This window comes from Coturnix japonica, chromosome 12 (genome assembly GCF_001577835.2).
Source record: "Coturnix japonica isolate 7356 chromosome 12, Coturnix japonica 2.1, whole genome shotgun sequence".
Taxonomy (NCBI): domain Eukaryota; kingdom Metazoa; phylum Chordata; class Aves; order Galliformes; family Phasianidae; genus Coturnix; species Coturnix japonica.
In genome coordinates, this window is record NC_029527.1 from 4,836,053 (window position 1) to 4,858,862 (window position 22,810).

Here is a 22,810-nt window from a genome sequence, read left to right on the forward strand (position 1 = left end):
CAGTTGTATAAAATTCTGTTAATCAATAATACTTCAGCTTCCTAAAACCCAGGAATTCTGGAATTCATAGGTAATACTAGTTATCTTCTATTTTTTCAAGTGCCTATTACTGTTTTAACCAGAGCAAAGTCAAGTTTTCTTCTTGTTACATTGAACTATTCCTAAGAATAATAATACAATATGAAAAAAACCCCAGAATTGGAATACCCTGGATTTCTTAATGAATATGGCAGTTAAAAAAACAAAACAAAACAAAAAAACCAGTAATTTCAACATATAAAGCTTAACATTTCATAATAATAAAAAGCTGCTGAAGCACAGCACACACATAGTTTAGCAGAGCTCCTGTTTTGTGTTGAAACTCTTNTCAACATATAAAGCTTAACATTTCATAATAATAAAAAGCTGCTGAAGCACAGCACACACATAGTTTAGCAGAGCTCCTGTTTTGTGTTGAAACTCACATCTAGAGCCAAAAAAAACCACCCATCTCTGCCACGTGCTGATGTAGAAATCAACCATCAGAAGTCGAAGTCGGAGAGGAACTACGAGCACAAACCACCGCCTTTATATAAACTCTTCTACATAAGGAATTAAAGAAGCTAAATATCAAAATATCAAAAGTGCACAGGTTTACCGATCAGATGAACAACGAGCATCTGCAATGAAATAAGAAATTCCCCCGTCCAGACATTTCTAGTAGATCATAAACTAACGTGGTGACCGATACATTTGAAGTAGGTTTCTTCAGCACTTGTAAGTTTTCTTACTGCAGCAGCACTTATAGGTAAAGCTTGTTTGTTTTATAGCTTGAGACATAAAAGGGAAGTTTCAGGTAGTACACAGGGAAAGGTGTTCTCAAAAGTTAGGATGGGGGCAGTGGTTTGCATTCTTTGTGCAATGGGCTACCACCACTTTTAACCGTAATGAAAGAGGCTAAGAAATGCTGTTGCACTGTTGGAAAGGCCTTCTCCATGGACTATTCTACAGCTGAAAAATGGGAAAAACAAACATAAAATAGCATTAGGAAAAAAAATCAGTGTTTATTTCTCCAAGAACTGACAACTTAACACGACGTGCTGCACAAAGCTCCATAGCAGGTTAGTTGTTGGGGGAGTCTGTTAGCTTGCTGGGGTTGAAGCAGCGAATTTAGCTCAAAGATGCTTTCCAAGCTTTACGAGTTCAGCCTGGAAGCAACAGCTTTGCAGAAAGAAAGTTTCTTACAAGTACTGAATAAAGCTTTGCTGTTCAAGCACAAGTTAACAGCAATAAATGTGCAAGAAACACTTTCAGTGAAGCTTTAGGCTTTCAGAAACATGCGGGTCAGTGTGTCATGCAGGCCAATGCAGACAGCATCATTCAGATGAGCCTGCTTGCAGAGGTAGGTGGCGGCTTAAGGAAGTTTTCATGCTTTAGCCCAACCCACTGGAAGTGATGTGAAAAACTTACAGCAAACATACATCTTAAGAAATGGTTAATCAGGAATTACAAGCCTCAATCTTAAATATAAGCATTATCTAAAAATACAAACAGCAGGATCAAGTCACCTTTACCACCACGGCTCTTTTCTTATTTTAAATTATAATAGATGCTAGAAGTTGTTTAACCATGACTTCAACAAGCCCAAATAGCAGTGAGGTTTGTCCTTTCCCTTATAGATCCACAGAAATGAAAGAAGGTAGAAATGATTACTAGGACTATTCTGCTGATAGCAAAGTTGTTCATGCTTGGAACTGCAAAGTGTGAGCTAAGACCAATAGTAATAGTCACCATCCGATCACACTGAGATCTTTCTATAAAGCTGGAGTTGATTTGGATCAAACCTAGTAATTAATTCAATTAGTTTCTCAAATTTACTTTTCTGCCATCAGTATTTTGTGAAAATACTGCAATCAGAGATGCACGATGCAGTGAAAAATGTATTACAGCTCCCTACCATAGCGGAAGCAAACTTCTAACTGTTTCTATTGGAGCAGAGAAGGTTAGCACACCATGCCTGCTTCACCAAGTATTTTTACATTACACTTAATGCAGGAATGAGAAGAGTAAAGGCCTTTTGGAAGATTGTGCAGCAAAGAAGAGAAAAGCAGGATTGAGAATTGTTAAAAGATGCCTTGCTTCTAAAATATCAAACCTGATGCTTAGCACTATTAAAGCTCAGATTCAGGAGAACTCAGTGTTTTCTAAACAAAGTAATAGCAGATGCACAGGGCCTATTTTCTAAGGTCAGAATTGCTATTTGTGTCAACTTGTCAGGCAGTGCTATTTGAGCAACATGTTATTACTAACAAACCTGGGTCTTTCCCCAGCTCTCAATACTGGGAAATGCAATTCTGGCTTTGCCTGTGGCATCCTCATGTTCCTCAGCCTCACAGCAAGTTTTCCACAATTCCATTGGTTTCAAATCTCATTGAATTGGACTTTTTTTTTTTTTTTTTTAATTTATTATTATTTTGTTCTTTCTAATATCCAGGAAGCCAAAATCCCAAGAGGTTTCCCCTCGCCGGGAAGACAAGCTGTGCTCCTTATTACCTTATAGAGTACTGTGATATCTCCTGACTACTTATAGGCAGAGCGGCAATGCAGAGGAAGCAAGCTGCTGATTATCTACAAGAAATGGCAGTGAGATGAGGCGGCACCACAGTGGGAGTATCAGAATGGCTTTATAAAACAGGACTACCGAGCAGACAGCTGTGCGGTCTCGCCTTGCTTGTAAGTACTGCTATAGGCATACAAAACTATTTGAAAGAGTACAAACTGAACAGGGCTTTACATTAAAGTGAAGTTTGAGGCTAGGCACTTGAAAACTGGTTTGAAGGGAAAAAAAAGAAGAGTGCCTTATTGTGCTCCACAGATTTTCCATCTTGATCTTCCATATAGGCACCAATTATGAAGTACACTTTTGTATTTTCAACCATTTTTAAGTTAAGTGGCTAAAAAGGCCTCTTAGAAGTTCAGCAACAGACAAAGGTTTGTTTGTTTTTAAAGATTAACAGGTATACTAAGCTACTCCATCAATATGTATTAGTGGGTGATCTGCTTCAATTCCCTGTGCCTGTAATGTAGAGCCCTGTGGAACATGTCCTTGCATAAGGAATGCAACATCGTTTGTGTATTTAAAAAATGATCAGAGCTCGGAAACATCATCCTGTTCGGATTAATACTGAAAGCTGAGAAGAACAATACTAGACCATAGTCACATTAACTCTACACAGATACGTCGTGTGGCTACAGTAATACCTCAAACAGATTCCTCCCCAAGCGTTACGCTGCAAGGAGCGGCAGGACCCCATGGAGGTCCTTTCAGTACGCGGTGCTTTTGCAGAGCATAACTTCAAGTGGAACTGCCTACTGGGTAGGATCCCAATTCTCAAACTTTTACCTTTTTATACCAGATGGGGATAAATATTGCATATTTTTAATATAAATGTGCAAGTTTCTCCTGGTTAACCCTCTGAATGGAGGGAAGCAGAGCGTAAATAACGTATCCTACCGTGTTGTTCCTAGCTTTTATGGCCTATTATAGCTTTAGGACATTGGTAAATGGTGATATAACTGCAAGTTCTTCATATCTGCCATAACAGGCAAATTATTTAATTTTGGTTCCAGTTTCAAAATGGTCTCTGTTTTCAAGACACAACTCTCATCTAACACTTGCTTTTCACCACTTCTAGCCACAGCAGCAGGGGAGGTTTTCTGTTCGTTTCTGTCTGTGAAAGCATTTATTAAAGTATGCTGCAACCCTGGAGAAAGGATCACATTTGTGCTATACAAACTACGGTTAGTAACACCAGATAGAATATATCAGGTGTACTCTTAACACTTACCATAAACAGCAAAACCCACACACGTTAATTGTGGAAAAAGCTACTTCCTTTCCACCATTAACTCGTTAATACCATCCCCGTACTTATGAATTAGTTACAGTTAAGACCACCATAATACAACTTGTATTACCTGGTTTAACAACTTACTAGTACAAGTCAACTCACCGCGACATTAGATAGTGGGGATTTACGCTGACAATTACAGCATAAAATAAGATGCATAATATGGTTTTTCTACACACCTCTCCTAGTCACAATAGATTTTATATTTTTCGCTACAAAACACCTGGTTATTAAGGACAGGTCCTTCGGGCCTGTCTCCACAAGAGCGAATATGACTTACAGTAGGGTTACTGCTCTTGGCTTTGGAAGCAGATTTTGTGCGCACCCTTTTGGACTGCTCATGGTCCAGCTCCAAGTGCTCCAGGCGCTGTGTCAGTGCCAGTTTCTGCTGGATTGCCATCCGAAGCAACGAGTTTAGAGTCTTCTTCTCATCTTCAGCTGCTGCGAGCTGCCGCTGCATTTCATCCAGCTGTGTGACATATTCGTCACATCTGCAATGAAATATATCAATCTTTAGCAATCTTGTTTCCATCTATAAAACATGAATCCCTCTTGCCTGGCAGATATCAGGGCATCCTCATAGTTTTGTGGTTGCTCGCATACAGCCTTAAATAGGAACTTCAGTCAATACAACTACTTTCAGTGGGGTTCTTATAGTCCCATACTCAGCATTTACATTCATGCCTTTCAGTGCAGCACGACTATGGGTGCCTCTGTATAACTGAAGTATGGAGCCTGATGTATAAGGGTAGGACATCCTGCAGCCCCTCTGCCCAACAGTGCACAGACATAATGCAGTCAATTTACTTTTGTCTCCACTTACACAGAGACCGCATCCATTCTAACTTTCGGGTAGCAAAGGGAGTCAGAGGGGAGCAGGAGGAGTGCTGTAATATGGCCATTAGCGCAGCGGCTATTAATGCTCTTCAAAGAGCCCCTGTGCTTCACAGGCTGTTTAGTCACCCACAGAGTACAGGAACCCATTCCCAGAGGTGACTGAACAACACTGTTATTAAGATACATCTTTAATAATTTTAGTTTAACCTACTCTGTGTCTCCTGATGGAAGAAGAAAAAAAACAACCCTATAATGAGTGTTTTATTACTGCTTTTTCTACAGCAAGTTGCTTTTATACGATAGTTTTCACCACCAAAATTAATTTTGACCCAATTAAACAACACAACTGGGTGTTACAAGAACCCCTCAGGGGAGGCCATACAGATGCCTGTTGGAAGCTACATGGCTCGCATGGTGCACCGTGAGCAATTTGAAAATGTCTGTCTTTATGTGTATATAGATAAACATTTACTGCACACAGAAGAACTACAAACATGGGTAGAAAGAGAACAATCACAGGGAATGGCTGGAATCTATAATGGCCACATCTGTAAAACACAACTGCTTCATAAAAGCAACAAGATCTGCAAAGAAGTTCCTCCCAGCACCAAAATGGAAAAGTCCCTGAGGCTACAGGACATTCACCATCATTAAACAGCATAAAGGAGACTGGAGGGAAAAAAAACACCCACACTGAACAAAACCACATTCACATGCAGATTTGTCAGCTGTGCTTATACAATGAACTTCCCCACTCTGTTCTCCCCGACTTCAAGCAGCAGGATTAGGCCTTATTCTTAACCAATTATTATTATTTTTTTCTTGGGAAGAGAACAAAGGAAAGGAAAAAACACGGATTTTATTTTGGAATACATATGGACATCATACAGTAACCCAGAAACATGTATGTGAAATCTGCATACTGCAAATGTAGCTTAGCCTAATAGAAGGATTTGAGTTTAGGGCTGCTGCGTGCAGGAACCTCCACATAAATCTCTGCATGCTGCTGAACCACAGTGGAAATCCTCAGAGAGTTCATGGTGAGCTCAGCAAAAACAGAACAACAAAACAACCAAGCTTAGGAACCCTAAATGTGCTACAATCCTATTGCTTGCTGCTTTCAGATTTAGAGGGACGTCACAAGGCAAAACAAGTCCATGCACCTCTGTGAGTGCAAGCAGAGAGGAAGACAGGTAGGAATAGCCCTGGGAAGCCTGAGAAGAAATAAGTCTTGCAGCCATACCAGTCCTCCTTGCTCTCTTATGGAAGGTGGCACCTGGTACCAGCTTCATATGAGAACCAGGCTGCAAGAACGCACAGCTCGTAACATCTCTGCTCACCCTGTGCCCTGTTGCTTTAGTTTGTTAGAAATGCATTTTCTTCATCTGCGGGCTGGAACAAGGCACAGACTAAAGACAGAGGGCTGAGGGCTGCTGGGTTTCCCTCCGGTTTTTAAATGCTCTTGTGACATTCGAGGTGAAAAGTGCTAAGCCTAGTCATTTGTGCCAAACCTGATAGCATGGACAAGCACTTGCCATAGTCCAGGAGCCACAAAGTAGTTTGTATGTGAGCTGAGCTATAATTAAAGCCCTGAATTTGACTCCCAAAGGTTACTGTAGCAAGTCAGTACATCAACACATTTTCTGTATGTAGCGCAAAGGTTCAAAATATCCAGTGATTGCCTTGAAAAATGAAGCATTCAATACATCAAATGCCCCCATCACCTTTCTCCATATAACCCTACGAAGGCAGCTTTTCCTTCCTGCTCAACAAAAGGGAGTGTTATCAATAGCATACAAACAGCTGCAATTTTCACTAAACTTGAATTCTTCTGTGTGCGAGAGGACACGGGAGAGGCAGGAACTCTACTATGGCTGCACACCGCTGTGCAGCCTGAATCTGTTTCCCTGATCTTTAACTAAGATGAAATGATACAGCATCAAAAACAAACCTTACCCTGGTACAAGCGTGGCTGCCCTCAGTCAGGGGAGCAATACGTAACATAAAACACTGCAACAGTTGCTTTGAATCAAATAAATGAGGACTGAGACGTGGATGGGAGAGCAGGCGCAGTGTGTGCAGGTGGATCTGCCCTTCTTCCCATCCTACTGCTCACTCACTTCCCATTTCATTTCCTCACACAAGTTGCTTCCCCAGGCATTGCAGCCCAACACAGCCCGCAGAGCTGCTCTGCTCAGTGCAGAGCTACCAGTGGTAGCAGCAGCCCATACAGTGTGCTTTTGTGGTACATCTAGCTGTATTTCTGCTGCTTTGCACATAGAACAATAAAATAACCTTCCTTTCCACAGCCTCATTTGCCACGTGCTCAGCTACTTCCCAGCTGTATTATTCTCAATGCAAAATCATCAGAAGATCAAAACACAAAGCACCTTTGTTTTAAAAACGCTTTTGAAAACAGAATCGAGCTCTCGTGCTTCAAAGAATATGAAATCAGCATAAGGCTGTTGTGCGATCACACATCCATGTTTCTAAGTGGATGCTGAACAGAACCTTTTGACGTTGCCTATTTTCTTGGGGTTGGTAACAAACAACAACAGAACGAAGACTTTAAGGAAACACTCGCTTGATTCTAAAAACAACCAACTACAAAAACAAATACCTACACAGTGGAAATAAGAGTCCTGAACATTAAATATTACCACAGGAAAAGGCTGCACATCACTACCTCTGATCAGTGCCAGTTTTTCCTTATTCCTACTTATTACCTTCTTTAAACCTCGGCACGTGGTCCCATTTATAGCTGAACTCACTACTGACTCAAGATCGTTCTGCAAATAAGTGATGTAACCAAATGCACCTGGATATAATTAAACCTCCCACCCCTCCCCTGCAGTCAGTGTGAGGCCCACAACACCATTTCCAAGCAAGTAAGACTGAGGTGTGACTGAAGGAGGCTTCCAGAGCATCGACTGCTCCCACTTCTACATGGAGAGATTAAGCTGTCAGCCTACGTAAGAAATCAGGGCACAGAAGATTTAAACTCCCTGTTTTTCATCTTCCTTAAAATATGGAAACGTGTTAGTAGAGCAGCAGTTAAAATGACATGTAAATGAATACTGACCGAGTTCAGCTGTAAGGGATATTAGCCACCTGCTTCCAAACTCATTCTTTATGTTAGAAATTAATATTAAAGACTGAATTTTAACACCTTCTTTCCTTCACCTTCCCCCTCCAATAGCAGCCTTCTGCTCTGTGATGGTGGCAGATGCAGATGAGTTCCACGGATACTGCAAGGACCAGGACTGAGGACAAGGTTTACAATGAATGCAATTTAGATTGTTAACTGGAAGGCCAAGGTTTAAATAAAGACTTGTCACCATCTCACCACAAAAGGACAGAACAGCTCAGGGTCAGCCAGCTTAGGGTGATAGGTAAGCAGGTAGAAGCAGGTCTGGTGGAACTTCAGCCAGCTGCTCACTTGCAACTCCATGCTTTAAAAACTCATCTGAGTTGTGTAATGAAAATAATAAATGCTATTGCATTTATAAGTGTCTATGACATCTGCACTATAAACATAGTATAATTTATAAGCAGCTATAGTTTGTTTTCTAAATTGTTTACAATCAGCCATGTGTAATCAATGTCCATTAGTAAAAGCTATTAAAGGAATTAATCAAACTATAAATCTCTTATAATTTCAAACATGTGGGAAGGATTGTGCCCTGCACAGAGAGGGAACAGTCAGCCCCACACAGCTGGGTACTGCAGTCGCTCTGAACTTCCACTGATAAAAACACTCAAGGACAGATCATAAACTTTTATGGCAAATTCCCGCTTCTAGAATTCAAAAGAAAATCTTCTTTTTTGTTGTTTAGACCTATTTTAGAAGACGAAACTAATGATTTTATGCCACTAGAGTAGAAGCAATTCCTAAGCTATCATCCCCAGGCAGGACATTTTTCTCAGGTCCTCACTGAAGGGGGTAGCGAAAGATGAAGACCTAATCCTGAACTCTCCATTCCTCTCAACACTATACAAAAAAACCAAAGTTCAACTTCTCTTTGAGTTTTTTAACAGAGAAATGATTGCATCTTCATTAACTGCAATCTATTCTGCAATATGGTGACTGCAAGAGCTGTTACAGTCTCATTAAGCAGGTAAATTCCATTTCCAGGCAGATTTGAACCCAGCCCCCAGTGCTTTCAGCCCATTGGTACGTACAGCAGGGAGAGGTGTGTTGATTAAGAAAATCTGGACTCAGCTACTGAATGCACTTCCACAGTACATTGTGCATATCTTGATTTATTCCTTCGTGTGACAGCTTAATTTTAGGCTTCCGGTGTTGTCTAGAATGCCCCAACAGTTTCTCAATAGCTCCTTTAATGCTGGAAGCCATTAATCTGTGTTTTGCAAGCCTTCCTTTGTCTCCAGCCTCAGGTCTCACTGCATTTTCATTACTTATTAAAAATAGCTGGCAGTATTGTCACATTAGTAGGATTACTCTAGTTTGGAAAGGAAATTAGGTCAGTTATTCTATTCACGCCCAATCTTCAACTCACATGTATTGTTTCAGTTCTCTTGTATCCTACAAAACGGTTGTTTCCTGTGGAAAATAGAGGTGTATGCAGCTGTCTGCCTCATCCCACGGTCAAACATAAAATGGTATGGTGGGCTAAGGGACCCACCACTTGTTACTCATCTCTGCTGATAGGAACCTCTTGGCCAGAGCAGGAATGAGACTGACGGTACTTAGTAGGTGTTCCATTAGCTGTTTGCAGTAGCAGATAAGTCTTGTTTTTATATGATTAATAGTACTGAGATGAACTCACCCTTACAGAGAACTTCTATTCTGCCTTCCTCATATGCTATGGAATCCTTTCCAGTAAAAGGACAAAATCGACCTCCAGATGACAGCACACCAAAATAAGGCAGGGAAAGAATGATTCCTCTGCTGTTTCTGACAAATCTTCCTCTCCAAATCACAATCACACTAAAGCACTGAGGCAGCACAATTAACATGTAGGAAAACACAGGCAGCTGGCTGTCTGCATCTAGGATAAAAAACTGAAAGCCAGTAGTATATTTTTTCCTTTCCTCTTATCTTCAAGCTATTAAAGCTAAAAAGCTTTATACTGCGGTTACAAAGCTACAAAGAGATTGCAATTTCTGCATGTTAGATCACACTCCAAAAAAGGAGAGCAGGACAAAAGCATGCTGTGCAGGGCTTTGCTTTCTCCAACATAATGAGGTGCTACAACTCCATCTTCAGCTTCCTTAGTTTACATTTTGCCTTTTCATGCTTACTCATATACAAAGATATTGCTGAGAAAGACAGAATCACCAGGAAGCCTGTGGTCACTCAGGGCACATTCATGATGCTGCAGAACCGCCTCCACAAAAAGAAAGATACAGAAAAGCCACAGGAATCATTACCAACATCCTTGTGGTTCCTTATTGTGGTACTTTTTAGCTGATGATAGAAAGAAAACCTTTTATGTTTGTAATGTATATGAACACACACACACCTAATAACGTACATCTGTGTTTGCCAGCATCTTTGTTTGTTTGTTTGTTTTCTTGATTGCTCCAGGTCAAGCAGAGCGACATCTTCATTGAATAAGAAGCGCTAATTTGACATTGATAAATGTCAGCCCTCAGCTTTCAGGACTTCAGGAGCCAGGGATAATGGCCAACAGGGACAGTAACTCAAATTACTTCAATAACCTACATCAAATTCCTGTTTTGTAGCAGCACCCTAGCATTTTCCTTGTCAATAAGAACACACTGCAGACAAACACTGTAAGCAATGAATGTAGGTAAGGGCACCCCACCCGGCCACTGACTGCATGGGCAGCCTTGCTGCTTGTGGCAGGATGCTCAGCTGTTCTCCCCACACAAGCAAGGAATGACATACTTTGCAGAGTTCAGATATTCTTTACCTTGTAGCAAACATCGCTCTCAGGGAAGAAAAGGTAGCAGCGTCTTCTTTCAAAGCCTTCAGCTCATTCCGCAGCTTCATCATCGTCTCCGTAACCATAGCTTTCTCATTTTCATACTTGCTTTTTAAGTTGGCAAGGGCTACCTCTGCAGTCTACCATTCACCGAGAAGAACAGAAACGTAGCAGTTAATGGAACACTTCACCAAGCAGTTGGCTAAGAGACTTTTAATTGCTATTCACACCATTAAACATTTACTTAGTACTGGGATGTTAAACTTCTGGCAGATTAAATGAAATTTCATCTTTGAGCACTGGAAACAGATGGGACATAGGAGAGTCCAAACTCCCACCAGCATGCAGCAGCACCTAGGAAGTTATGGAGCATACATTTAGTAATGCCTAGCTCTTACTGCTGAAATAAAAGCAGGCCTTACATACTTCAACACAAAGAACAGAAGTGTCCAGCATGTCTATATTTACACATGTTCACCCATAACTTGCACTTAAAGCAAGTTATCAGGAAGAAAAGCTTCGCTGAGTTTAAGAAACAGCACTATGTCCCCTAAAATCAATTCTCCTGTATTCATGACCTGAGACTATAACCATCACATCTGTAAGACCCACTGACCTGTTTGTTGGCCTTGAGCACAGTTCTCAGAGTCGCTATCTGCTCTCTCTTGGTGCTCAATAAGGACTTCAACTTCAGGATCTCTTCCATGAGTGCTTCCTTGTCTTTGTCCACCACTGGCCCAAGTTCTTGAGTGGCAACACGCTGCCTGGACAACTCTGTTGTTCTGTCCACAGCAGCTTGCAGGTGCTTGATCTGATCACGGATTATAGCTATCAAGTTGTAAATGTTCATCGGTTCCTTCCGAGGATCTGACACAGGAGATGGCAGAGATGACACTGGAGATGGGCTGCTGTCACCGCTTCCATTCTCTGCCTTTCCTAGATCAATGGTTAACAGCCCTTTAGAGAGAAGAATAGGAGACCTCCTTCCCTTGGCCTCTGGACTACTGCGTCCTCCTTTGCCTTCCTTGTAGTAATCCAGCATCACTCTGTTTGGAGTTTCATTGTTGCACATACAGACGTGGTGGTACAAATTGGCCAGCTCCTCACTGAAGGTGACTAGTTCATCTTGGGCCACACTGAGACTGCCCTGTGTTTCTCCAGCAACATCACTGACTTTCTTCAGCTCCTTTTCCAGTCTGGCCACTTGCTCTCTATCATTCCTACTGGATTTTTCTAACGAGGCAATCTTCTCTGTGAGAGCTTGGCTCTCCGTCTCAAATCTGCTCTTGTCTTCCTCATACTTTGACTCACATTCTTTGTATTTGGCCTTAAGATTTTTAAGTTCTTCTTTTAGGTCAGTAATCTCTGCCACAGCCACTTTGTATTTGCACTCCAGGATCTCCGGTCCATTGATGTCAACTTCATAATAATCTCCATCTTCATGGCTGTCTCGGTCCTTCTCATTGTCCAGGGCAGACTGACGCTCCTTGTTGACTTGGAGCTTCTTCATTGCGTTCAGATTCTCAGTTAGCCTGCCAACTTTCTCATGTTGCTCTGATAGGGCCCCCCGTGTGTTTTCCAGCTGTTTCTGAGATTCCTGTAGCGTCGTTAACAAATTCACCTTTTCCCTTTCCATCTGAAAGGCAGAACAGAGATAACCACGTAAAGGAAACTATTTCATTTAAGTGGCTTCATTGTAAGAGACAGCATCTTAGGCCAAGGTCCACATGGTTACAGAAACCTGCACATTATTGAAAAGGCTATTTCATGTACTCGAAGATAAAACCCAGCAACAACAACAAGGAACTATTCCAAGCTGTGTTTCTCCCCAGATATCTTATCTGCATTCTAAAATGGCCAAATTTAGCTGCTTTGAATAATAATAATAAAATTCCAATCCAAATGAACCCTAGCTTTTATTGCTAAGTACACAGTTGTTTAGAGAACATGTTTACCTGCACAAGCTGTTGTTTCAGCTTCTGGATTTCAGAGATGTTTAATTCACTGAGAAGATCTGAAACCAGACTTGGGGCTGGGGGGAAGCCTTCATTTTTCTTGGGGGTGGATGTGCTGTTCTTGCCACTGCTGTGTTTGCTGAGGCAATTTTGTTCAAATCCATTCATGATTTCATCATTATTGGGCTCCGTGGCTTCATCGCTGAACTTCAGACCATCCAAAGAGATGTTCAGGTGACTGTTGTACATGGAGTCGTTAATGTTCATATAGTGAGACAGCTCCTTACGAAGGTTGTTCTTCTGTTCTCTCTCAGTCTTCAGTGTCTCCAAGGCCTCTTCGAGCTGACGTTCAGAGATCTCCTTCAGCCGGATGGCATCTTCCAGCTGGCTGTTGAGAAATTCTGTTTCCTCCTCCAGTCTTTTGATTTCATGTTTCAGACCTTCAAACTCCACCTGACAAAACAAAAACAGGGGGAAAAAAACCCTGCTAATGTAACTCCTTCCTTACCTCAAACAAAGAAAATATCCTAAATTATACGACTACTTTTTGCTAGTTATAAAAGGAACTTCAGATGCCAATGTGCACCAACACACCATTTAAAAAACAGGATCCAATCTTACTAATTCAGCCTGGCAACTTAAGCCTGGGAAAACTTGATGGATCCTTCTAGTTATGCCAGTGGAATTATTAAAGCTTAATAAAACCCATCAAGTAGGATAATGACAAGGTATAAAATGAAATAATGCACTGCCATGTAGAAAATTACCTCTAAGTTCTAAATATGCCCACTGAGCTCAAAGATTGCAGAATACTTTCAAAGGTTCCAGAATACCAGAAAGCAGTCAGTAATTACTAGCAACTGCCAAGATAGCATCTGAGGTTAAGTTTGGCTCAACCCAGAAACATGGCATTCTTGAATATCATCGTTTTAGAATGTGAACACAGAGCTGGGAACTTTTACCTGCTTCTCCTAAATGAATGATGAATGAGACAAAATGATGAATGAGACAAAAATAGTAAAAATTAAAAGCAACCAGCTGCACAGACCAGAATTTACCAGGTCACCATCTCTTCTAGCCTGCATGGAGAGCATAATTGCTCCTTCATCCCTACCACATGATGTCAAGGCACCCAGTCAGCTTAATTAGACCAAGTATATGCAGGTGAGAACAGGAACAACCTGGAACCTTCTTTTGGGCAGTGAGGTCAAAGAGGTAAACACTGACAAAGGTTCACATGGAAGTAAGTGAAGTACACTCAGCCTCACTTGGTAGAGCAGCCTTCAGTCAGAACACAGGAGGAGAATTAATAAAGAAACAAAAGCAAACCTAACAACTTGTATTAAGTGCTCACTGCAACAGACTGTATTAAAACTACAGCTGACCTCAAAATCTTTTCATTTCAGGAATATTAAACCGTATTCTTGACTAACATTGAATTTTGCTTAAGCAATTGGATGAACAGGGACCTGAAGCATAAAAATAGGAAGTGAATCGGGCCAAAGACCGTGTTTAATTTAATTATCTCCAGAAATGATAACTCAGGGAAATTCCTGAGTTGTTCCAAAAATGCAGGTTTTGTTTCCAAGATCAGGAAGATAGCCCAGCTGAGACTTCTAAGATAAGGTCTGATGGTGCAGAGTAACCATATCTGCAGTTCACATTTAATGAAAGCAGCCAGAAGAGAAGAAGAACAGAACCAGTCAGGTAATGCAAGCACTAAGCAGCAATATAAATCTACGTTCAGAAATACATCCAGTTGTGGACATGGTAGGGGAGAATGGATAGAAAGTATTGAAAGAAAAGTGCAGGGAAAAGACTGAACCAAGTAACAAAGCACAGATGGATAAATTCTGCTTCCAAAAAAAGGAAAGAAGACCATGGAAGGACTTGGACCTCAAAATAAAGCATCACGGCCTCACAACTGTGCAGAAACACAATCAGAAAAGGCTTCAACACTTTTGGAACTTTTTGTACTGAAGTTTTTGAGTTTATAGTCTCAAAAATAATATACATATAGAAAAGAAGAGCCTGTTCAAACAGGGAGATGGAACCGTTCTACAACACAGGAATTAACTAGTGCTACGAGAGCAATGCTCACTATTTTGAAGCACTTGCCTGATTTTGCTTCAGGACAGACACTTGTTTCTGGAGACAGATGTTTTCTTCTTCAAGCTCAGTGTAGTCTTGCAGCAAACGGGCTTCTCGGAATTTATATTCCTTAATATCATCTCGCAGGCGGGCCCTCTGGATCTCCACATTTTGATTGGCCTGGAAAAGCAAACCCCAAAGTGAGGGTGAGTTGGTCTGCCACAATAACATTTCCAGTGTTCATTTTTCCTTACGTGCACCCATCAGATTCTATTCCCCCAGTCAATGAAATGATGGAAAACCCAGTCGCAGTAGCTAGATTCTGTTTTCTTACCTCTCTTACAAATTCTCACTCTTCCTTTGACTCAAAAGTTATCAAGCAAGCAGGTTAAATCAGCATTCATACCTATGTTGTCTCACTGACCATAAGCAACAGATGAAATCTTGTCAGACTGGAAGCCAATGCCTGATTCCATCAATATTTAAACAAGAAGGGGTTTTCACAAGAGGAGATTCAGATAACTCCAGACAACTTAATTATTTAGGTTACAGTCCACATAAATTCAGATTCCTTTAGTGTTCTCTGTATTGTTAGAAACAAGGAAGTCAGCAATAGTACCCGCACAAATGGATAAATTAAGGTCCAGGTTCCCTTGTGAGTGTGCTGCAGGAACACACAAATAATAAAGCACAGGTATCAACTGGCACTGATAGATAACTTTAAGATAAAGGGAATATTTGTGGTTGGAGCATATGTCAGGACTTGAATCTGGCACATTCTGAACACAGCCTCAGAACTACCTGCAAAGACAAATTAATTTATAGTTACCTCTCATGTTAGACAGACATTAGGCAATATAAACTTGCCTGCTTATTTTTAACCAACGAAGAAAAGAGCACTGATCCTCAGCACACTGAGAAGCAAAAATAAACATTAATCACTGAAAGGAGACACTACAGAACAATAATGCAAGTGAAAGTCTGCCAAACGCGCGTCACGTTTCTCTACTGATTCTCAACCACAGCACTGCATAATCCAGGCAGTTCCTCCAATACAGATGTTTTTTGCTTTGAGGTTAGAAAATGTTACTGCAAAACCAAGCCTTGGCTGAGACTCACTTTGTGACTCCACCTGGAAGCGCCCTGGCAGATTCGCTCAGCTTCTAGCCAAAAAAGAAAAGCTGGAACCTAATGAAACCTGAACTGCACAGTGTAGGTTGAGAACCAATGCTGCAGAGTTATTTACCGCCTTAGACGTTCCTGAAGTTTCCAAGTTCCTGTGAGCTGGTATTGGCTCTATCTCCGCACAAACTCAGAGCTACAGCAAACCACACTGTGGCAGCTGAAGGCTACAGACTGACATGAATTCATGCCCTGAATTCCTCTTCAAGAGCCGAGACCTCTCACCTTTGGCAGAAAGAGCCTCCAGCCCGATAATCCCAACTGTTTAACTGTTAGCATTGCAAAAGGCCCTCGCATCAGTCCAAGTTTCACACAAATTAGGAGCTCTTCTCTGTAATTCTCCCTGTTCCTGAGCAAGGCAAATTCAGTGGCAGACCTCCCACAGAGCTTCTCTCCCCAGCCACCATTCAGGTTGCTTTGCTTCTGTTTGTCCATGGATGACCTAATCTTTGCGGAGGTCAGTGCCTGGAAAAATTATTGGAGCCATTCTTGTTTGGATAAAGAAGGGTTTCTGTCCAGTCCTGTCTGTTTAATTCAGAGCAGCACTAAGAGCTCATTATTTCATGTGAAAGTATTGTCGTGCTCTGTCTAGCACATGAAAAAAAAAATCACTGTTTCAATGCATACAGGAAGGGCAGATTTAAAAATAGCCCCCTTGTTTCCTGAGCAGAGAAGGAAGATATAACCATGATTTATTGTGTGTTTAGCTCACTGTACCTTCACTCTGCTCTTAGCATCTTCTTGTCAGATAAATGCGCATGCTTTGCAAGCTGCAAGGTTAAATCAGTGCAATGCTATTTCATGTTATAGTGAAGACTTCTTTTTAAGCAGATTTTTATATTATCCATACGCCAAACAGTATTCATGTATTTAAAGACAGGCACGTGTACACTGCACATGTTCTCACAAGTGCTGTTTTACATTCTTCAAGTACATAGAAAAGGTGAGATGACCTAGAGATGAATTTTAACCAGAACCTTACTGCAATTACATCACTTTTTGTTGCTGCAGTGCCTTGGTGGATCCCTCCTTCCTCCTGTGCCCCAAACAACATAGGTTAGGAGAGAAGAAGCAGCTGGAAGACAAGGGCATGCCTGGCAAGGCTCTTGGATATACAAAAAAAATCACATCTCCACCCTGAGCAATTAATAGAGCATTTATAAAGCACCACTATCACCCAGGTGCCTCTCAGGAATATCACTTCACTTTGGGAATAGGAATTAAAAAAAACCTGAAGACTGAAGCACCCAAGAAGCTCAAAGCCCATCAGGACACCACTTGTCCCCAATGATCTCGCAGGAATTTGAACTATGAACAGAGGCTGCTGAGGCAGCTCTGCCTGGCCACATATCTCAGAAGCATGACACAAACCTCCTAAATACAGACTGGGAACACGTGTGTTGGCTTTCTGGATTGTTCTGCAGCTCATGGTAAGAGAGCTTACCACAGATGGATCTTCCCTCTTTTGAGGTTTGCCCACACTTGGGCTGGTTGTGCCAGCCTTATGCATTAGGAGCTAGTTTGGTGAGTGAATCTGACCTGATTCCAAGTAGAATTTGCTGGGTTTTGTTTCATTTGGGCTAGGAGAGAGGCTCTTGGAGAGCTCTGATTCACATGAGACACACTGAGTCTTTTTAAGCACAAACAGGCTGAACTTTACAAAAAATATCCTGCAGGGAACGAAAATAATGAGTGTTAAGAAAGAACAGATGGAATAGGCGCAACTTGCAATACACTTACCCTCCCATGGAAAGCAGGGAACTAAAGGACAGTAGCTGTCTTAGCACACCACTCTCTGAAGTGTTATGGAAGACACACAGCTACGTTGAAACTCCAGTAGCAAAAATGCACAAGTACCAAACCTGTCCTCTCATAACATCCCCATGATGAAGCATCTTAGTATGGGCAGGTCTGAGACTTTCCTTAGCCGTGATTAGCAGGGTGGTGCCCCAGCACTAATGCACTTAGCTCATGATTTATTCCATTTTTTGCAAACCATTAAACAAAGTTTTATAAAGTTGTGACACTAAGGATGGGTTTATTGCAACACCAAGGAAATACACTGCCAGGGAACTTCTTTTCTGCACAGTGTTAGAGAAATCTGAGATTAGTCTGTTACCACAGTGTATCCTGGGGCTGTTTGACTCTTGTAGAGCTACGCAGTCAGCACCCAGCCTTGCTGCAGCATGCATGTCCTGCAGCTTAGCACACGGTTTGCTACCAACCTGTTCAAAGTACTGCACATACTCCAAGCCCTGACCATCTGGGTAACAGGAGGGTTAATGACTGCAGCTGGTGGCCCAGGGCACCTCAGCTCTGGGCCCCAACTCAGCATGGAAACCTGGCTGGAAAACACTGGCCCAAAGTTAATGATAGCATTATGAATGGTGCTGTGTAACATTATTATTACAGTCTCCCCCTTCCCGCACTGGACTGCTTGCTAAGAGCAGTTAAACTCCAGCTGCTTTTCAAATCTGAAATCTAAATGCTTGGCAGATTTCCATGTCCTTCACTGCCACAAAGAATGTGCTTAACCCTTTGGAGGCCAGCTAGCAGTCTGAGGAGCTGTCATCTCCACCCTGCAGAAGGGCCAGGGAGGCTTAGCCTAGCTCTGAGGCAGAGCTGGAAAGCAAGGATATCCAGAGTAGGCCCGCAGCTCAACAGAGGAGCTATGGTGGTATGAGGAGCTGGTGTGGAAGCCACTGTGCACTGACACAGGGCCCCTCTCTTATTCCTCAGCCAGTTCAAACGTGGCTTGGCATTTTCATAATCCACTTCTAGCACAGTGATAACTCCTAAAGCTCGTCTCATCAATCAAGTTATTTCTGCTTTCAGATTTCTGCCTTCTGTTAATCACGATAACCAGCGGCCAAAACACTCCCTCTTCAATGGCACTGGAGGGCTGCTCCATGCTATGCTCTGAGCCACTCACATCTACAGCACACCAGTGCTAAGCTGGCCTCGTCAGAAACATCCACAGACCACATACTTTCAATAACCCAAAGCACAAGCTTCTCCTTCTAATTAAAGCCTTCCCTTCTCTGTTACAAGATCTGTAGGACGCTTGTTTATGCTCTTACTCATGACTCTTACTCTAGTATTAAAGGCCTGCTTTAGAGTTTCCATTAACTGTTCCCTATAGTGACACTCTATTGGGCAGATTCATACCAGCACACTGCAGCATCATGCCAGAAAGTCCATGCACCTTCAGCACTAGATGCCACAGATCTGTCAGACTTGAAACAACTCACAATTAAAATAACATTAACAAAATGTTGAAGTTAATTCAGATATCAAAAGACTGGAGGATCCCTACAGTGTTAATTTGGCTAATTTAATTTATATGTAAACTATGAGATAAAAGCTTTGGCTATATTTCTACTCCCGATATTAGTGACCTACTTCCACAGTGCCACACCTCCTGGATGTGTAAAGTGCTCGCTTCATGCTACCTAATCCTACTGAGATACAATCACCTCAAAACCACTAGCTCAGAGCTCCATCACTGCTTCAAACAGTTTTAATGAAGTAAATCCCAAAGGAGTTATTAATCTAAATTAAGGGTACCACTTTATAAGCAGCAGAGGTAACATGAAAGATTTTGCTCACATGTGGATTACAGAAGCAGTACTCCTTTATACAAAACACAACAAAATAAAGGAAAATGTGGTAATATTATAGAATACCTATAGAGGGCTTAAGGACGTTGGGTAAAGTATATGGGTTAGCACTTGCTCTTGGAAGCAGCAGCATTGCTCTTGCTCTCTGGGGCAGTCAGAAGCACTCAAGCATTCAGCAGCATTAGGGAGCTGTGCCACTGATGGATACATTAAGCCTTACACTGCAATTCTGGATAAGAGCATTTTCTTAACCCTTCTTTTTCCCATGCAGCATGTGCTAACAGCACAGTCCCACCCGGCTTCAGTCATGGTCAACATCTATCTGTCCACAGGATCATTCAGCATTCCCAGATCAAAGTGCTCAGCACAAGGACTACACAAATGTCTCTAGTGCATTTTTTTTATTTCATTTTTTACTTTTTTAAACCACAGCAGAACGTCTGGCACGCGAAGGACCAAATGAATGCAGATGACAAGCAAGGATGACGTATGTTGAGGGACATCAGCATACACATAACCTTTGCTGCTGCTGCATCGCAGCCTGTGATTTTGATTTCCAAGTGATGAACTGTGAGTTAACAGCAGCAGGACATGGGCAGCTCAGATATTCTTTCAGCAGTCTTGTTTACCAGTTAGCAGGGCAGACTTTAATAACATTCAGATGACTTAATACAATTACTTCGCATGTCTAAATTATGAAGTCTCCTTCCCTTTGCCCAGTTGAACATCAGACGGTGTGTCATGGCTAGCTTGTATCTTACAGAAATAAACAGATGTGGGACACAGCAATTGGATCCTCAGCAAACAGTGACTAAATGCTGTTTCCAGAGATTGCTTTTGCCCCTCTCAGATGTTATCTTTCAGCTACAGGAGGAGTCAAAAAGCCCAAAGCACCACCAGGTTGGCTGTTCTGAATGTATTTAAGCCACAGCAGCTTCTCCCTTGCAGGGCACGCTTTGGGTGGACCAGTAGAATACAATATGCTGAAGTGTTATCCCTGTAATTGACAAGATACTGTTTGGCCTATAACCAACTCACAAACTGTGCTCTGTGCCTGTTATACGGTCATGGACCTATAATCAACCGTTGACCACATAAGAATAATACACTACCTTCTTTCTATTAAAAGGATTATTTTCCTAATAATTATTTTGATAAATCACACTCAAGCTACATTGCATAAAATTCTACATGCAAACCATTAAGAGTCCCTTTATCACGAAGAAAGCTCTGTTCTTTGACCCCATGTTAGTTTCTCCTCCCATGAGAGGCTTCTGTCCAAGAAGTAGAGGAACTCAAATGGCTGAGATCAAATAGCTGTTAGAATAACCACCAGAAACATACAGTTGTAAGACACAAAAAGTGCAAGTGTCCATTCTTCTTCACCAAAGTCTCTACTTAAAAGCAAAATACCATGACAGCAGAAGTGGTGGCATCCCATTCCTAGAAGCAGATGCCTGTGCTGACACCATCAATTTTATTGCTAGTAACTCATAAACTGACCCAACAAATTCTGCTCCTGGAGCTACTGACCACATAACTACAACAGTATGATCTTCCTTAGCTATTCCCAGAAAAACTAGATCCAAACCACTAATTTAACATGTTGAAATAAGTCATTTTTGTTTTCAGTTCCTGCAGCTGGGATAATGGAAAACCAAGGACACCTCTCCTGCTTCCAGACCTAAGCTACCGCACACAAAGAAGCAGCAGCTTGGATTTCAGTGCTTGAGACTTCTCAGTAGCTGGTAGTTGAGTTCAGTATTTTCCCTTCAGACTTGGCTACATCAGAAACAGCTCAGATCAGTACGAGTCTGACACACAGAGGGCAGGCAGCTTTGAGACAAGGCCAATGCTAACTGCCCCATGTTTCTCTTTTTTGCTCTTTCAGAACAGCAGAAGACAGCTCCTATGGGCACAAAGGCTAACAAGCAGTAGGGGTTAATGAGGTAGCTGCACTAACTAATGAAGTAGAAGAAGAGAGAATCGGTTGATGCTGCTTAAAAATGTGTCCCCCCCTTTATCTGCTAATGACTTACAGAGCACAGATGGGGAGCTGGGAGGTACATGGGATGCGTCACCACCCTAAACTTATTTCACCTAAAAAAAAGGTCAAAAAGGCAGACCAGTAAAGTACATCCAAACTAAACTTGAAAACCAAAACACAGGGTGAAAAAGGAACAGATACATTTGTCGGGGCAGCAGTACAGTATGCTATTTATAATACTGCAGGCACATTCCCTGGTCAGTGCTTTGTGCTTCTGCCTAAACCACATTCTCTCACAAGCCATGTTCTTAAAACCATCTGTATGTGACTTGAAAATAAATCCCGACTCAATTCATCAGCTGCAAAACTACCAGATTAAACCAAGGATGTTTTTTCCCCCCTAAGTACACTACATTACAGTCCTGAGGTGCACAGTAATAAGAGCTCTTCCCTTTTTATTGAAAAAAGCCAATCTGACCCAAACAAATCTTGCTTGGAAATACTGCCAAGGGCCACCTACTTTAATGGAAGCATTGACAAGCACAGGCAAAACAAAGCAACCTCCCTGCTTCTGCATCTTAAAATCATGCTGCCATCAAACCCCAGCGGAAATTTTCACTCTCCATGGAAAAAAGAACATGCTTCTTTAATTAATGTTTTGTAAAGCAACTTCGAGCTATTGTTTCACTGATTAGAGCACTTCCAGCTACTCCTTTAATTGTGCTTATTGATTTTTGATCTGTTAGGAGATTACAGCTGTGTACGCCAGACATTTTTCCTCCACTGCTGCCAGCCTGAAGCCTGGGGCAAACCCAAGGTCATAACAAAGGTCATGAGGAGCCACAGCAACAGAGAAGGGTTCAGCCTATTACTGCAGTGCTGATGGGCACGGAGCAATTTAATTACAATACAACAATGAAGAGATCCTCAGCAAGCCTGCCACCAGGTTAATTCCCAAACAGTAGGCTACGCTGGAATCTCAACTGCCAATTGAAACTGAAAAGCATATCTGCACAGTTACGTAGTGTCAGAAGAACAAGAACCTATGTTAACGTTTCTTTAAAACCTGAAATTGGAAGATCTGCAGTGCTCAAATGGAGCCCTCCAACTCCTGATTTTCAGCATCAATTCATTTCTGAGTCTCTAGGCAGCAGCCATTACAGCAAGAGAAACACTACTGTTAACATCCTTCTGCTGAGTATATCAGTGGGCAACAACAATAGCAGAGTCATGAGCAGATGCCTCCTTGAATACCTGCAAAGAACATCAACTGGATTTCCACAATTCCTCTTCTTTAGAATAGATTTTGATTGTTTCAAATGGATGTAAAATGACA

At 41.8% G+C, this 22,810-nt stretch overlaps 1 protein-coding gene across 2 annotated transcripts in view; it reads right to left on the bottom strand.

Annotated features, from left to right (window-relative positions):
- Positions 1 to 546: 546 nt before the first annotated feature.
- BICD2 (BICD cargo adaptor 2) overlaps positions 547 to 22,810 on the bottom strand; it is a 58,739-nt gene continuing 36,475 nt past the window's right edge. Inside the window, exons 3-8 of one of the 2 annotated variants that reach the window (XM_015875270.2) lie at positions 14,713 to 14,865; positions 12,595 to 13,047; positions 11,256 to 12,275; positions 10,628 to 10,779; positions 4,171 to 4,381; positions 547 to 990 (exon numbers count right to left, since the gene is read on the bottom strand). In XM_015875270.2, coding sequence (XP_015730756.1) covers positions 985 to 990; positions 4,171 to 4,381; positions 10,628 to 10,779; positions 11,256 to 12,275; positions 12,595 to 13,047; positions 14,713 to 14,865 — 1,995 coding nt within the window. In that variant the 3' untranslated portion in view covers positions 547 to 984. Of the gene's footprint in view, positions 4,382 to 10,627; positions 10,780 to 11,255; positions 12,276 to 12,594; positions 13,048 to 14,712; positions 14,866 to 22,810 lie in introns of both variants that reach the window. The other variant, XM_015875268.1, reaches the window with a different exon arrangement.